Consider the following 17,370-nt stretch of genomic DNA (forward strand, 5'->3'; position numbering starts at 1 on the left):
GCTACAATATAGAGATCGACAAATGGCTGAAGATATGGGACACAAATATGAAAATTACAAGAGCGATTTCGTTCAAAGAAAATATCTATAAGGCTGCACATAGATGGTACCTGCACCCGTCTAGAGTAGCAAAATACTCCATGGTAACTTCTAATGTATGTTGGAAGTGCAGACATAATGTAGGCACATATTTCCATATGTGGTGGGCATGTAGTAAAGCTAAAGAATATTGGGGGATGATTGGTAAAATGTTAAAAGAAATTATGGATGTTGCAATTCCAGTAAAACCAGAATTGTTTCTACTTAATATGATTCCGGCGGTATATGGAAGAACAGAAAAGAACTTGATGATACAATGTGTAACGGCAGCCAGAATATTGTACGGTAAGTACTGGAAAACTGATAAAGTTCCAGATAAGATAGAGGTTATACGCAAATTATTAGATGTCGCAGAAATGGACAAATTATCTTGTATATTAAAAGGGAAAGATGAATCGTTTTTGAAAAAAATTGGAGTAAACTGTATAAGTGGAAATTAAATCTGAAGGGTTAGGAAGAAAACGTCTTTGTTGAGTTTGGAAGGAAAGATGGCTGTATGCTCGTCTACTTAAATTTATATTATTGAGCACTTTTTTGTTTGTTATGGAAAAAAATCAATTAAAATATTTATTTAAAAAAAAAGGAGTGGCACAATACATAAAACCAGGGCTATTTTTGGGCAGGAACGCATAGGAACGGAGTTCCGGCTGGCTCCTGAGTTGGCCACACCCAGCAGGAACTCATTAGCATAATAGGCCACACCCAACAGCAGAAACACATTAGAATTGGCTACATTAGGGGTGTGTGGCCTAACATGCAAAGAAGTTCCTGCTAGTGGCCTATTATGTTAATGAGTTCCTGCTGGGATTTTTCTACAAAAAAAGGCCTGCATAAAACACATCTCCCCGGCAATCCTGCTTCTTCAAGAAACGCACCTCCGCTCCACAACTCATCCAATACTGAAATCTAACTTGTTCCCACAACAATATATGGCAGCGGGGTCCTCAAAGTCACGAGGGATGGCCATAATTTTTGCCAAGAGAGTAAATTTTGTTCTTAAAGAAAAAATGGCCGACCCCATGGGCAGATATATTTTTCTAAAAGGCTCCATAGAAGGTAAACCCTGGTCTTTTGCCTCCATTTATGCCCCTAATGACGACCAGATAACCTTCCTTAACACCACTCTCTCTAAACTTCAAAACTTTAAGGAAGGTCGTTTGATAATAGGGGGAGACTTCAATTACATAGCTGACTCAGAGAAAGATAGGCCATACACTACACCTAGGAAACAACATCAACAACATTCTCTGACCAAACTCGCAAAGCTCCTAGACTCCTTTCAACTTACGGACACCTGGAGAGCAAAGCACCCTCAAGAACGAGATATTTCTTACTTTTCTGCCAGGTACAAGGTGTTTACTCGGATTGACTATATACTGATATCTTCGTCACGTAAGTCTTCTCTGCACTCCGCAAGCATCGGTCCGCGTCATTTGTCTGACCATGCGTGGTTGGACTGCCATCTCCAAAACCTGATGGAAGAGAAAACGGACAGACAGTTGTCCATGGATGCATCCATCCTATCAAGAACGTCAGTTACAGAAAAACTGAACAAAGAAATCTTAAACTATTTGGAAATACCCAAAGATACTGAAACAAATCCAGCAATACAGTGGGATGCGCTGAAGGCAGTCCTGAGAGGATAGAATTACCAAATTGGAGCAGGAACATAAAAGAACAGGACAAAACTCAACATATCTCAAACTACAAGCGGAACGGAAAATTATTGATTCTCTGGAAATTAATTCAGTCAAGAGGAACCTGTTGATCCTTAAACAAAAATTCTGGCATAAATCGTCAAAAAATGTGAAACTTCTGGCGTGGAGGGTGAAAGATAAAAAAAAAGCGGTCATTGGCTCTATTAAATCTCCACAGGGAGAAAATTATACTACATCGAGGAAAATAGCAGACGTTTTTGCAAAATTGTATGATCATCTTTATAAGTCATTGGATCTGACTATAAGCTCAATCAACGCCTATCTAGACCCACTAGCTCCTCCAAAATCATTATCTGCAGCCCAAACATTGGCACTAGATTTCCCTATAACGCGAAAGGAAGTGATAGATACGATCAAACAAACAAAATCCAATAAAGCTCCGGGTATTGATGGCCTCCGGGCTAAACTATACAAAACGTATATATATATATATATAGGCTTGCATGACCAGTAGTCTTAAGCACACGTACACACTAGTCTTAAGCACATGTACACACATTTATGCAATAAAAACAACAAGTAAAACATCAACACTATTTAAAAAGCTCATACATGGACAATAGGGTACGTTATCTCAATATGAGTGTGTTACACTGGCTAAAATCGTCAAACCACATGAGATAATTCTTCCAACTGGTACCCGCTACATCAAATCAGAACAGTTTGAACTTTCCCCACCTTGTTCCTTTTTTTTTTTTGCTACCAGGGCCAAAAACATGGCCACTGCTTTGGTGACTGAATCAGCTCTGTCAGATAAAAGAACAGAAATTGACCAGGGAAGGGAGGAGAGATTTTCTTTTATCAAGATAGGTATAATATACTTCTGCCTCTCCATCTTCCAGTTGGGGCAAGCTAGCACTATGTGATCCATTGTCTCCACCTTACCTAGGCTACAGTCGCACAGCCGTTCAGAGAACGGGATGCCCTAAAAGCGGCCCAAGACTACATTCGACGGAAACGTATTCAGTCTAGCCAGCGTAAAGGCTCTGCGAAGTGCTGAACTTTTGAGAGTGTAGCAATAAGTAGGAATCACCGACGGCGGTGGAACGCCAAGGGCTAGACCCGAGCATGTACGCCGGGCTCTACACAATGTACTGCTGAGGTCCACTTCCCTTAATTTAGTTTTTATGAGCTTAAGGGCCTCGTTTTGCTGTGGGGGGGCACTACCAATGTTCAGAGATTCTAATTTGGATCGAATTAACTTAGTTCTGTCACTTCTGTGAGTGTCCCTCTGAATCAGGTGCGCGAAGCCTGGTCCACTAGTGGGAACCCCTCTACTTTCTTTGTTGGTAAACAGTGTGAATGCCAGCTGCCATGCTCTTTCCTCAATTGATGGCTGGGCGAATTCCACCCTAAGGGCACAAGTTGAACAGGGAGGGAGCAAGTAGGCAGCCTTGTTTGACCCCTTTGACAGACCCTTTATTAGCACTATTCAACTCGGCCCTGAAAGATGGAATCCTACCACCATCCTGGTCAGAATCCTCAATCACAGTCATTCCCAAGAAGAACAAAGACCCATCAGATCCAGCGTCCTATCGCCCCATTGCACTGATAAACAACGATTTCAAGCTTTTTTCAACAATACTGGCAAACCGTCTTAAAAATGTGGCTCCTGATATAATCAACACCGACCAGACGGGATTTATCCCAAACAGACAGATCACAGAAAATATACGAGGGTCCCTGAATGTGATCTTAAAAGGCAGGTGCTCCAAGGAAGAATCCCTGATCCTGGCCTTAGATTTTGAGAAGGCCTTCGATTCCATCGAAATCTCATACCTACTAATACTGTTACAGCGCATGGGGTTCGGTGCAAACTTCTTAACGGCATTAAGAGTGATTTATAAAAACCCTCGATCTAGGGTGAGGGTCAATAATGTAAATTCGGCTTTCTTCTCGCCCACAAGAGGAACAAGGCAAGGCTGCCCACTCTCGCCACTCATATTTGCGCTCACCATAGAGCCCCTGGCAGATGACCTCCGTAGCAACAAGACCTTCAAAGGAGTTACAATAGATGGAAAGGAACATAAGATGATGATGTATGCCGATGACATGGCTTTGTACGTCTCTGATCTATCATCATCCTTGCCAGCCATCGCGGATATCATCTCCAGGTTTGGAAAGGTCTCGGGATTAAGGCTAAACACAAACAAATCTGAAATATACCCAATAATGATCCCAAAGAAGACCAGATTAGCCTTGTAAGAAAGATTTACTTACAAATGGATAACCTCAGAGTGGAGACACCTTGGCATTTACATACCAATAAATATATACAGAATTATGGAATATAATTTCCATAGGACGCACAAGGGTATCGAAGAAAAAATACGGGACTGGAATGAAAATCGGCTCTCCTTATCAGACAGGCTGCAACTGATACAAAGTTTTATTTTTCCCTGCTTTCTGTTTCTTTTTAGGACAATCCCTATACATATCGGAGATAAGGAATTTATCAAATGGCAATGTACACTGGCAAATTTCTTGTGGAACTCAACAAAATCAAGAGTAGACCACAGACATCTCACCAGACCAAGCTCCCTGAGAGGCCTGGGAATTCCCTCACTTCGCAGATACCAACACGCGACAATGCTGACAAACATAATAAAAATGCTTCAGAATGATCAAGCTACAAGTTGGTGCCACAGTGAGCAAGCCTATGTACGTCCTTTCTCACTTTCAGATACGATATGGATGCCTAAAGCAAATCGGCCTAAGACCATAGCTGATAACGCTTTCTTAAATGCCATGTTAAGGATCTGGGATATGCACAGGAACATAGAAGGATACTTTTGTCAATTATGCTGGCAGGAGATAATCAAAAGCTGACTAGGATGGTTGCCAAATTTGGTTGGTTGGCATACCAAACTAAGAGATAAAGTTCAGATACGCCTAAACCTAACTTTTGATCATAATTTTGACTTTATTATTTCTGTATTTTAAAGATTTAGATCCTTATTTATAATTTTAGATGCCATTATATTTTATAATTTTACTGCTCTCTTAACTGTACTTACTTGTCTTCTACTATACTGGTCTATGACTGTAATAAACGTGATTGATTGACATATTGGCACCGAAGATATCTCCCCTGTCTACTTTCACCAACCAACCTTGGTTCACTCCAGGGCACGAACCAGCCGCGTTTGAACCATGGACGAATGCTGGACTCCGCAGACTACAAGATATCGCCCCGAAAGGACACCTCCACCCAAAATCTTATTTTGAAAAACTATTCCAATTGAAAATCTCCTGGCTAAAACTATATCAACTCAAGAGTCTCATTGACTGGGCAAAGGAGCAAGGATCATTTTCCAGGCCTAAAACAATATTCAAACATATCCTAGAAAAAACACCTGACAAAACGAAAGGTGTTTTATCACTTATATACAAATAGTTGCTGGAAAAGGAATATGACAAATCTATGTCTAACAGGACCGCCTGGAACAAGGACCTTCAAAGGGAAATATCTACCCAACAATGGACAAAGATATGGAACTCACAAGCTGGCAAATCAAGAATATTCTCTATGAGGCTACAATTTTTTAAACTCCAAATGAGACGGTACTTCTCCCCGAAGAGATTACAACATATGCAACCCACCAACAATCATCTCTGCTGGAAAGGATGCAGGGCGGTCAGTGATTTCTTCCACTGCTGGTGGGAATGTCCGAAAATACAGTCTTTTTGGAAGCAAGTGATAGAGGAAATCACCGCAATCACTTCTCAAAAACTCCCTCTAGACCCAACAGTAATCTTATTACAACTAGAAGACGGAGAAACCCAGAACATAAACATGTCAACTCTTACTTCAATTCTATTGGCCACCGCAAGATTAACCGTGGCGGCTGTTTGGAAAGCCCCAGACCCACTAGACATCAAAACATGGAGACAGAAGTGTTGGGACCATTTTGTGATGGATAGGATCGCAGAAACGTACACGGATAGGTCACGCAAATCCACAACCATACACACTACCTTTGTCAAAACATGGTTTTCATTCATTCAATACATGGTAGAACATGACATAATCCCTTACAATCCCCAATACATAGAATGGCTGCGCTTCTAAACCCCTTTTGTTATTGGTCTGAAATGACACATGCTTCTATGAATTAATTTTTGAACTCTGAAATGAAATGATGTACCGAGTATACTGCGTTAGTTTGCTGCACTTCTGATTATATGGCTCTCGCTTTGTTTACAGTTGACAACTTTACTATTATATTTGCTGTTTGATCTGTTTAAAAAGAAAACTTTTCAATAAAAATTTTTAAAAAAATAAAAGAAGCATTATATTTATAAAGTTCATCAGAGTCTTAGACTGTTACAAATCATCAGATGCAATCAGTTTTGGAAGTAAAGAAACATTTCAGATACTATTTTTACCTTTAGACTGGGTTGTATAGACATACAGCTTTAATACCTTGATCTTAAATTGTAGCCTAGGTATATGGAGGTCTGAGGGAACCATATTTCTAAACAAAGCCCCCTCCCTTATATGTTTTTAAAGAATATTTTTTTCAGCACAAAACACTTAAATTTTGGGGAGCACTGTTGAAAAAATGAAACGAATCTCCCCCCCCCCTGGAATAAGCGAAATACTTTTAAAGACAAGGTTTTATTAAATATTTTTATGTAAGATGATCTGCAGCATTAGAGATTAATTCTTGTGTATATTGTAGAAATACATAACATACAGCAGATTTTTGAGAATATGTTGTCCACAGTTAGCATGTTGAAATATATACATGCAGCTCTCTCCTCAATATTGGTCATAGTTGTAGTTTTTCTTATAGAAAACAAAGCTGTTTATACTTTTAAATTACATAAATATGCCATAACACTGAAATTTTGTGTGCTAAAATGTAATTGGTTAGGTTAACGTTGAAATAGTAAAATAAGTTTAGATTTGATAATGCAATAGATGCCATTGTAAGCAGAGTTCATAAGCAGAGTTCATAAGCAGAGTTACACCCTTCTAAGGCCATGAAGTCAGTAGGTGTCTTAGAAGATGTAACTGCTTAAGATGGCATTGTAAGTATTGCGTATATTTCCCCTGCTTTATGTTTCCCCACTGTGACATCAACATTTCTGGAAATCTTATATCTGCCATTATACTTCCACAAGGTTTTCCACTAAATCAAACCAAAATATTCAGTTAATGATTGCAGAGTAAAAGCTTCAGTTCATAATAATAAACCAAAATGGTGGTCCACTTACTTCAGTTATTGTATACTTGCACTTTTAAAAACAAAGCTAAATTTAAGCTTTGTTATGAAACAAGAGTTGCTACATTGATTGGTTGGCTTTTAAACTTCTTGTTTTAGACTAGGTTTTACTGTAGATGTTAATCCACTACTACTGTCCATTTATGCAAAATTATCATCATATACCCCTCAAGCAACATGTTTTTTAAAAAAGACATAAAAAGTGCACTCCACGTAGGGCAATGTTACTCGTGTAGGTATAGTTATTTGTGACATATGCATACGGTACACAAATCTAGAGCTAAATATTCCGTGAAATCTTGTGCCAGCTCTTTTATGTTGGATTTATTTTATTATTTATTTATTTATTTGATTTATATACCGCCCTCCCCGTAAATGGGATTTGATTCCTGATAGTGCTAGATGCTGGTGAGATCAGATCTCACACATTTGCCTACCTCCCCTACCATCTCCTCACTGTCGGCAGCTGAGGGAAAAGTTTGTGGAGGGTGGCTCAGGGGAATGGCACTGGATGTGGGTGGATGGGTGAAGGGGCTGCTGAGGCAGCCAGCCTGTCAGGGAGGAAGGGAAGTCTGTGTCACACCCTCCCTCCCCTGAAACCTTGAAATTCTTTTGAAGTTGTTCCCCCTCCCCTGTGACAACTCAGGGGTTGAGCAGGGGAGGGGGCGCAGGAGTTGTCATTCCCCTGGTGCTGAGGTCACAATGCTGGGGTTGGCAGGTGGAGAAGGAGCAGCCTGAGCCATGAGAGCCACACAGTTTGGGAGGGGAGGATGACATCGAAGGTGGGGAGAAAAGCGTGACAAAGAAGGATCAATGACGTTCCAGTGGCACCTTTAAGACCAACAGAGTTTTATTCAAGATATAAGCTTTTGTGTGCATGCACACTTCTTTAGATACAATGAAATGGAAATTACCAGTCCATACATATAATTTACTTTTACATATAGGTAGAGGGTGAGCAGTAAATTAGCATACAGCATAATTAAGATGCTTAACAGATTCAAGGACCAAACAGGAACAACAAGCTTAGTTTATATGGTTCCCATTTGTTTGGGTTTAATTCCAGGGGAAAGCATAGTGAAGAAAATATATTAAAATTGCAGATTGATGGGCAGATATATCCTTAATTGTGGAATGCTGAGAGTAATTAACTGAATCAAAACATTGTTTCCCCTAAAGAGTTTTCAGATTTCCTGGAAACTTTACAACTTTAGTCAGATGTTACATTGTAGTTTGGATTCAGTGTCTCAGGAGAACAACCACAATGGTTCCTTATGTCTGAAAACACTTTGTATGAAGGGATAGTGAGGCCTCAAATTTATAATAGATTTTGATTACAGATGTGTTCTTTGTTGCTCACACACTGGCTTGGTTATTTAGCAGCCTTAATTAGAATAAACTGGTTACCCATACTGTGTTCTGAAATTACCTAAGCTGGTGCACCGGTCCAATTTTGGAACTATGTGCAAATGTAGGAATCAACTCAAATGTTCAAAATCTGAGTAAAATGCTGCTGCTTTATGCAGCTAGATTCCAGTGCAATACACCCTGGAGACCAACAAGATTTTTTGGGGTATGAGCTTTTGTGAGTCAGTTTCCTTTGTCAGATGGCTGATGAAGGAAGCTTTGAACAAGAAGGAGGGTAGGTTTTTATACCCTGCTTTTCTTTACTCTAAGGAATTTCAAAGCAGCTTACAATGATCTTTCTCTTCCTCTCCCCACAGCATACACCTTAAGAACATAAGAACATAAGAGATGCCAATGTTGGATCAGGCCAAAGGCCCATCCAGTCCAACACTCTGTATCACACAGTGGCCAGAAATACCAGTGCCATCAGGAGATCCACCAGTGGAGCCAGGACATTAGAAGCCCTCCCACTGTTGACCCCCTCAAGCACCAAGATGACAGAGCATCACTTGCCCCAGAGTCCCTATCTATATGTGGCTAATCTATACCTTGTGAGGCTGGTGGGGCTGAGAGAGTTTTAAGAGAATTGTGACTTGCCGAAGGTCACCGAGCAGGCTTCATGTGGAGGAACAGGGAATCAAGCCCTGTTATCTAGATTTGAGTCCACTGCTCTTAACCCCACTACACCACACTGACTCTCGAAAGCTCAGACCCCCGAAATCTTGCAGACCAACACGGCTACCTGCTGAAACTGCTTCACGCAGTTTGCTTTATGTGGGTATCCACCTGCCAAAACAAGTCCTATGTCTGCAAGTACCTTGGGAATAATCTAGATAATTTACTAGTTTGGGAAACATAATTATTCACCTTAATGTATAGTAACAGCACTTTTTTTCTTTTGTTAATGGTTTAGATGTTTTTATTCTGTAATTGTAGCAATTCTGTGAGGTTTTAGCTTCCTGATTCTGTGGAGCATTGCTGCTTTAAGCAAAACATGTTCAACTAGAATATGAAGAGATTTGCCGGGATACCTGATAAGTAACCTCATTGATGTGATACCTGACAGAGGATAATGCATTGTTGATGCAAAATGTAGACAGTTAAAGATCAGGGCCCTGCGGGATCTACTACCATTCCACAGGGCCTGCAAAATGGAGCTGTTCTTTCAGGCCTTTGGGTGAGGTGGCGGCTAGCCAGGAAAAAGCTCGCCCCCCCCCACAGTGAAGATACCATACTATACAGCCCAGACTATACAGCCTTGGATTTCAGCAATGCCAGTATTTGGGATCATACAAAACTTATGTAAATTGTTTTAAATGTTGTTTTAATCAAATATTAGTATTACTATTTTGTTGTTAATGCCGCAAGGCCTTAACATGAACTGCCCTGAGCCCGTTCACGGGGAGGGCGGAATATAAATGTGAATAAATAAATAAATACTGGTATGTGGGTTAGCTGGCAGTAACTAAGTACTTAGAGTTCTTTAAACAGATAATTTAAGCGTATGTAATGATAAGTTAAACTTGGTTATTAAATGCCTCACTTGAGTAGCCAAATAACTCTGAAACTGTATTACATGTGAAGTGAATTTTTGTCACTGGGAATGTGTTAGCAATAAATTAAATTTTGGTTTCTAATCAGCTGGTGTGTTAGGTGACAGAGTCTTATGAGCTTCATGTTTGCTAGCTGTTTCACATAAAATTGCACTGTCTTGTTCATTTTACTATGCAATAAATGCCGAACTTCATTTCAATGTACTTTGCAGGCCATGGTAAAACTCCAAAAGATGCTGCTTCTGTTCGAGCCACCCATCCCATACCTGCTGCTTGTGGAATATACTACTTTGAAGTTAAAATTGTCAGCAAAGGAAGAGATGGGTAAGATTTTAGTGCTTCAGTTTTTCAAATGCTGCTAATTTGTACCATCTGGTGATTTCTGCTGAAATAATGGCTTCATTATTAAGTACTTATTTCATGTTCTAAAAGAAATTTAGAATCTAAGGCAGCAGTATGTCAAACGGTCTTGTTTGGCATGCAAGGCTTGTTCTCTACCCAAGCAGTTAAGACAAGCCCCTGAGCTACTGGAATCATGGGAGAAAATGATAGGTATGGCTTATGCCCATTATTGCTTTCCAGAACTGCGTATTCATCAGCTGGCTCTGAGGCAAACCTCTGGGGCTTGGCTTGCTTCCTGTGTCACTTGCTAAGTACAATCCTCATAACTCTTCCCATTTGGTTTTCCAGCACATCATCTCATAGGTAGATGTGTTTTCTCAGGCCAAAGAAGTTGCCTTCCTTTGATCTAGAATGCCACATATCTATGCTTAATGTTCTACTTATAACAATGTGTGTATGTTATGTGCTGTCAAGTTGTTTCTGACTTATGGCAACTCTATGAATTAATGACCTCCAAAATGTCCTCTCCTTAACAATTCTGTTCAGGTCATGTGAACTGGAGGCTGTAGCTTCCTTTGTTGAGTCAATCCATCTCATACTGGGTCTTCTTCTTTTATTACTGCCTTTAATTTCCTACCATTGTCTTTTTAGTGAGTCTTGTATTCTCTTGATACGACCAAAGTACCATAACCTCAGTTTAGTCATTTTAGCTTCTAGAGAGAATTCAGGTTTGATTTGGTCTAGAACCCACTTATCATATCAAGCCTGAATTCTCTTGGAAGCTAAAAAGACTAAGGGTATTGTACTTTTAACAATGGGAGAAATTTAATGACACAATTATGTGGTTAAAAGTTTAACCCAAGTTATTGGGTTAAAAACTTTTATAACTACAGACTGATATTGTAGCTTCGCTTTCAGATAGAGGACTTGACTTCTTAGGGCTAATCTGATCAGTATCCTTTAAAATGATTGTGAAGTGAAGAATGGAATCTTGCATTCTGTGAACTGTTCATTTGTGGGTTGTGCATGTTCAATGGGATTGCAATGCATTCTGTGCAAATCTTTGTAAACAGGCATAGCAAATGGGACCATGTGCCCAAGATTTCTTTCTCTGTGATATCACTCTGGTAAAATCAAAAGTTGTCTCTTAGAATTTCAGCACATTACAGAACTTTCAAATCATAGTTGCTATCATTCAAGTTTGACACATTCCAGTCTACAACACTGCTGCATTCAAAACATTAATACACTGAAAGCTTTCTACCAACTGCTAAGTATGTGAAGTGGAGGATATAATATATGGTGCAGTGCAGCCTGCACACATTAAATTTGCAAGAGCTCAGTTATGATCAAGTTCATATCTCTTCAGTTTTCTATCTATAAAATGTGAACTTACCTCAAAAGTAGTTATGAGGATGAATAAGGATTGCAAAGTATCATATAAATGAATAATAAATAGTTAAAATTTGTGTATAGTCTAGGTAGTAAAGTATTGAGCTGGAAGACAACACAGTAATGTGTTAAGAGTTCAGTCTTAGAAGCTATGTTTGCATAGCCTGGGATTCACTGGATAGTCTTGTACCATTTGCTACCTCCCAGCCCTAGTGTGCCACTGGAAATAACTGACCTATATAAAAATATTATTGGGATGGTAAACAAGGCAAGGGTGTAAAGTACTTTGAACTGTGTAATTATTGTGGCAATGAATAATATTTGGGGAAAAGGGAATAATTAGTGGATTGCCATTCTGATTTTTTGTGTGTGTGCATTGTCTTTGCCTTGACAGTAGACTTGGATGTCAGGGCTTGATCTGTATGGATTTGTGCCAGTTTTCCATTATAATAGTACATGGGTCAGAGATAGTAGATTAGGATCTGGTAAGAACTACCCTAGCCCGAGTCCCTGCTTTTTTAGCATATAGCACACACATCTTTCCAGCATTATGTGAGGTACTGTAGAAAAGTAGTTTACTTTTGGCTCTTAGTTTTTCTTTTTCATTGGAATTTGCGTTTGAAGAGGGATTGGCTTGCCTTTGTGTTGAAATGTACTGCTTAGGGAGAATCTCTTCTTCCATGTATTTTTGCATGAGAGAGTTTGATAATGACTTGCTTACCTTAGACTGCTTTCATGCAGAATTTCATAGATGTACTTTTATTTTTGGTTGCTGAACTTTTAGACTTTTTAGGTTGAGGAAAATATATGTTTGTCTGACAGGATAGGATGTTAATGGACATTGGGGAATTATAGGTACTCCTAATCAGGCTGTTTTTTCTCTTCAAAATTCATGTTATGTTACAAGTTTTGAAATACCAAACTGTCAGGTGGGTTTGTATAATGCATATATAATATGCTGCATTTGGGCTAGTTGAACTTCTTGTGAGCTGCTAAATTTTGTGGAATGATTTCTAACGTTGTTCTAGAAAATCTTTTAAAATCATGTGGAATCTCATTTTAGCTTTCTAGGAATTCAGAAGATTCTACCCAAATTTTACCATGTCTTGTCATGGGTACTAAGCTTTTACCAATAAAATTTAGCCAGTTCAAAAGTCCGACATAATTGATTTTATATGATGGATTAAAACAAACTGAAGATGACATTGATAACTTTTTCAAAAGTAATAAAGTTATGTCTTGTAGTTATGTCAATAAAAATTATTGTAAATTAACTGGGAAGACTGTTACGGGGGTCCATCTTTCTAGATGTGTATTTTCTGCTCTGACTCCATCTTGGCTAAGTTCACTTTGGCAGCCATTTTAGCAGTTAGCAATGCCATGCTTTGGAGAAGGTAAGGTCAAGGCTCTCCTCAGGCTATGCTAATGAGTGGCCAAAACTTGGGTGGGAGACTGATTCACTGCCACAGGGGCTTGAGAAGCTGGGCACCCACCTAGATCTATCAATGTAATTTCATCAGATGCAAGTCTTCCTGAATATAAAATCTAATTACTAGGGTGGGCTTGATTGTTTTTACTGATCTTGTCTGAATGTCTCCTGCCAACGTGCCACAGGCATGGGAGAAGTCTGCACCCTTTCAGCCCTTTTCCTTCCCTTTAATGATACAGCTCTTTTGGCCACAGCCTTAAGGCTAATCACACATAGAGAAGAAAGGAGGAAGCTCACTCCAGTCACAAACTTTTAAATTTTAAGCTGGGTTGCTAAAAGGTAGGATGCCAGTGACTTGGTGATATATGGGTCCTTATCTTGTAAAAGAAATGAAAGGCTCTGGTGAATATTTGTGAACTCATTCTTCTCAAGTATCAGGGTAATTCAGCTTTGTCTCTCTTCACTGAATTTGGGACATTGAATAACTAGATGAGCCAAGGTTCCCATCTTCCTCATATTGCAGAAACACCAGCATTCTGAAAAGGGAACTTCCGAAAAGTGATCTTTCATTTCTGGGGTTAATATGGCATTCAGTCTAGCAGTCAAAAAAATACCTTAATATTGGGGAATCGTTGTGGACTTTAAATATGCTGATAAGGTAGCTGGAAGTTGAAGTCCATTATAGGCAAGGGAACATACCCTTCTTGCTCGCTGATTTTTTCTTCTGAAATCTAGCAACAATAACTGCTTTTTGACCCTTTGGAATGCAATTTTCTCACTTCCCCATCGAGAATACTAAAGCTGGGGGTAAAGCCTAGTTGTTCCAGTCTCTGATTGGCCATCCTCTTCCATTTGATCTGGAAGGGATCTTCTCCTAGTCTAAAAAGGAGTTTAGATCTCCCACTCAGGGACAAAATACATCCCCCCCCACAACTCCAGTTAAAGAGAATCTTAATCCTGAGTCTAAATGCGTCCAGCCAAGCTACTGATTCTAATGAAGGAATTGCAAATCCTTATACTGGCTACACACTTTGGTAACCCGTTTGTTTTTCTCAGAAATTTTAATAAGAAGGAATCAATAGTCTCAAATATACCTTCTACCCACACTCAGATGCCATAAAATATCATTGGATTAATTTTACCCCCAAAAGTCCTTATAGCTGCTTGGTAATACTTCCCTCCTTCTGTGTGAAGAAAACATGTCAAGGTATTTAAATATGGTGTTATATTATAAGAGAGAGATTGGAACTGATTTTTCCAAGAACTGATTTTTGCCAGCCCTTTTATCCACTCTGCCTGGATGCAATCAACTTTTGTTACCTTATTGGGAAGGTCCCCCCACCAACTTAACTGAAATCAGGAAGCCCACAGATTCTCATCCTGGACTCAACCTGAAATCCTGGACTTTAAAATTATGTCTTTGATATTCCATTATGCTGTTTCCTATGACTCTGTGTTCTGCCAGCCAAAACTGTGCAGTCTCAGTCACCCCTCTGCTGGCTCAGAGGCTGCCCACTCCTCTCTCCTCTTTTGGAACCAGCAAACCTTCCTACTATTTCCTTTGGACTTTTGGAAGTTCAGCCTAAAGGTCCCCTACACTAAATCCCTGGATCATCTAAACAGACAATCTACTCTACCCACCTCAGCATATTGAGGATAGGTAAACTTGTTCTCTGTTCACTCCTTTCTCTTAAAACCTTTCTCTCTCCCACATCCTCATGACCATTCCTTGGTGCAGAATTCTCAGTCAGAGGTTTGGCTCTCTTTCACACTCTCTTTCTCTCCTCTTATACAACTCCTCATATGCACATCCTTCTGAACATAGGAAGTTCACTGTTATGCTTGGGTACCTTTTCAATTTCTGTATCCCTGTATTCCCCTCAATAAATTTTAAACCTTGCTTTGGAAAAGATCTGGTTGTTTCGTGGTTACTGGTAGCCTATTAGAGGCACTTGGAGCTTGCTTGCACACTATCCAGGTAACGGTCCCTAAATCACACGTTCTGCTCTCCCTGATTCCAAGCTAGCCAGGCTGTGAAAGCAGGAAGAGGTTTCCCTCAGACACTGAGCTTAATTCTCCAGTTTGGTTGCAGTTCTGCATGAGGTTCCTGAACCCAGGATAGAGTCTCCACATGTGTCTAAAGATACAAGTGAAAGAGAGCACGTGTGTGTCAAGTACTTTAGTTCATTCCCTTTATTTTTATTTACGAAAGTAACAGTAATAACAAATATTTTGGTTCACTCAAAATGGAGTTTGCTTTAAAAGTCTGGTTCAGTCTGGCTGTGGCCTGCTCTTGTTTAAAAAATGTTGTCTTTAAGTCTCCTCTAAGTTTCACACAGGCATGCTGGGGAGAACGAACATCCTTGCACCTGAAAGATAAAAGTTCCCTCTCTGGCCTTGGCTTCCCTCATTAATATTCCAGAGCAGTTAAGTCCTGAGGGAAGGGGATGGTGATGTGAGGGTCCTGAACCCAAGTTAGAGAGTCCACATGTGTCTAATAATACATGTGAAAGGGAGCACATGTGTGTCAAGAACTGTGGTTCACTCAAATTGGAATTTGCTTTAAAAGTCTGCTTCAGTCTGGCTGTGCCCTTCTCTTGTTTAAAAAATGTTGTCTAAGTCTCCTAAGTTTCACACAGACATGCTGGGGAGACTGAACATCCGTGCACCTGCAAGATAACAAGTTCTCTCTCTGGCCTTGACTTCCCTCATTAACATTCCAAAGCAATTAAGTCCTGTGGGAAGGGGGTGGTGGTGTGAAACTGCAGATCACATCATGTCCTCTTCTGACATGACCAGAAACCAATGAAATCAACCTTTCACTGATTGGCCTACTTTTATTTGGAAGATATTGCTTGAACCCTAATTGGTGCAGAGGGAAGGGGGGGGAGGGCTTGCGTTCCACCGCTGGTGTGAATCTTCCGTCTCTCATGAGGCACTGAGACTCTCCCGCTTATTATGTATCCTCCTGCCGGGAGAATTCCCACGCACATGCTCGAATTTCATTTGCTTAGCCATTTGCCTCATCCTGCTATATGTAGGGATGTTTCCGCCCCTTGGTTATTCCTAACAATAATCCTGTGGATATGGTACCAGTTTTGTAATCTAATAAAGCATAACGCTTCCTTGGAAAAACGTGTGGAGATTTACTTGCTGCTGAACCTGACACCCCCTTTTTGATTGTGACTAGCCAGCCTCTTGGTGAAGAAAGTCTCCTGCCCAGTTTGGGCAAGAAGGAGGCTCTCTTTGACCATGTGGTAACAGAGACTTTAAGTTTGTAACCTAACACTCCTGTTTTGTATTTAGGGAATTGGTCTTTGTACACATAGAGAAGAGATGCACCATGACTGTGGCTAATTTTTGTAGGAATGTTTTTTACTTTTTATTATATAGAAGAGGAGGAGGAGGAGTAGGGAATTGGTCTTTGTACACATAGAGAAGAGATGCACCATGACTGTGGCTAATTTTTGTAGGAATGTTTTTTACTTTTTATTATATAGAAGAGGAGGAGGAGGAGGAGGAGATGATGATGATGATGATGATGTATACAAACAATCAACCATCACCCACCTCCACCATTTCTATCTCTGTTTTCTTTCCGTAACACATTGATCACTTGTTTTGGTTTAGATACACTCTCTCTGTCCTCAACGTTACCAAAAACCATTACACATTACTTAACTCAGGATCTTGATTACCTTTCATCCAGTAACTTATCACCTAAATCATTTATATCCATTCAGTCCGGATTTAAGGAAAATATATACTAAAAATAATAATCATTTGGAATATTCACATCTTCAGAATTTACAAAATTCATCATGGTCTTACTTTCCATTTCCCAACCTAAATACCATAGCCCAATTTATTTACCTATCTTTCTTGAACAATCTACTTTATTTTTTTACTCAGTCTAACCTCATAGTTCCCAGTTAACTTGCACACTTGATTATATTTCATTCAAGCATTTATCAGCTAAATCAATTATTTCCATTCAGTTTGGGTATAAGGAAAATCTATGTTAAATAAACGAAAAAGGGTTTTTCAACACCTGAAGAATTCAGCTCTTCATCCCCTACAAATTTCGTCCTGTTATTTCTTGCCGTTCAACCTACTTATCATAACCAAATCTATTTGTTTACCTATCAACTAGTACAGTTTTTTTAAAAAACAATCTGCTTCATGAAGGTACATCTAAT

The 17,370-nt window shown here is 39.6% G+C and overlaps 1 protein-coding gene across 1 annotated transcript in view; it reads left to right on the plus strand.

Annotated features, from left to right (window-relative positions):
• The window catches only part of RANBP9 (RAN binding protein 9), a 60,392-nt gene that overhangs the window by 16,536 nt on the left and 26,486 nt on the right, over positions 1-17,370 (plus strand). The window contains exon 2 of the mRNA XM_015406361.1: positions 10,221-10,332. Within this exon, the coding sequence (XP_015261847.1) occupies positions 10,221-10,332 (112 nt within the window). The remainder of the gene's footprint in view (positions 1-10,220; positions 10,333-17,370) is intronic.

The sequence above is a fragment of the Gekko japonicus genome, unplaced genomic scaffold, assembly GCF_001447785.1.
Source record: "Gekko japonicus isolate JY-2015 unplaced genomic scaffold, Gekko_japonicus_V1.1 scaffold2623, whole genome shotgun sequence".
NCBI lineage: Eukaryota > Metazoa > Chordata > Lepidosauria > Squamata > Gekkonidae > Gekko > Gekko japonicus.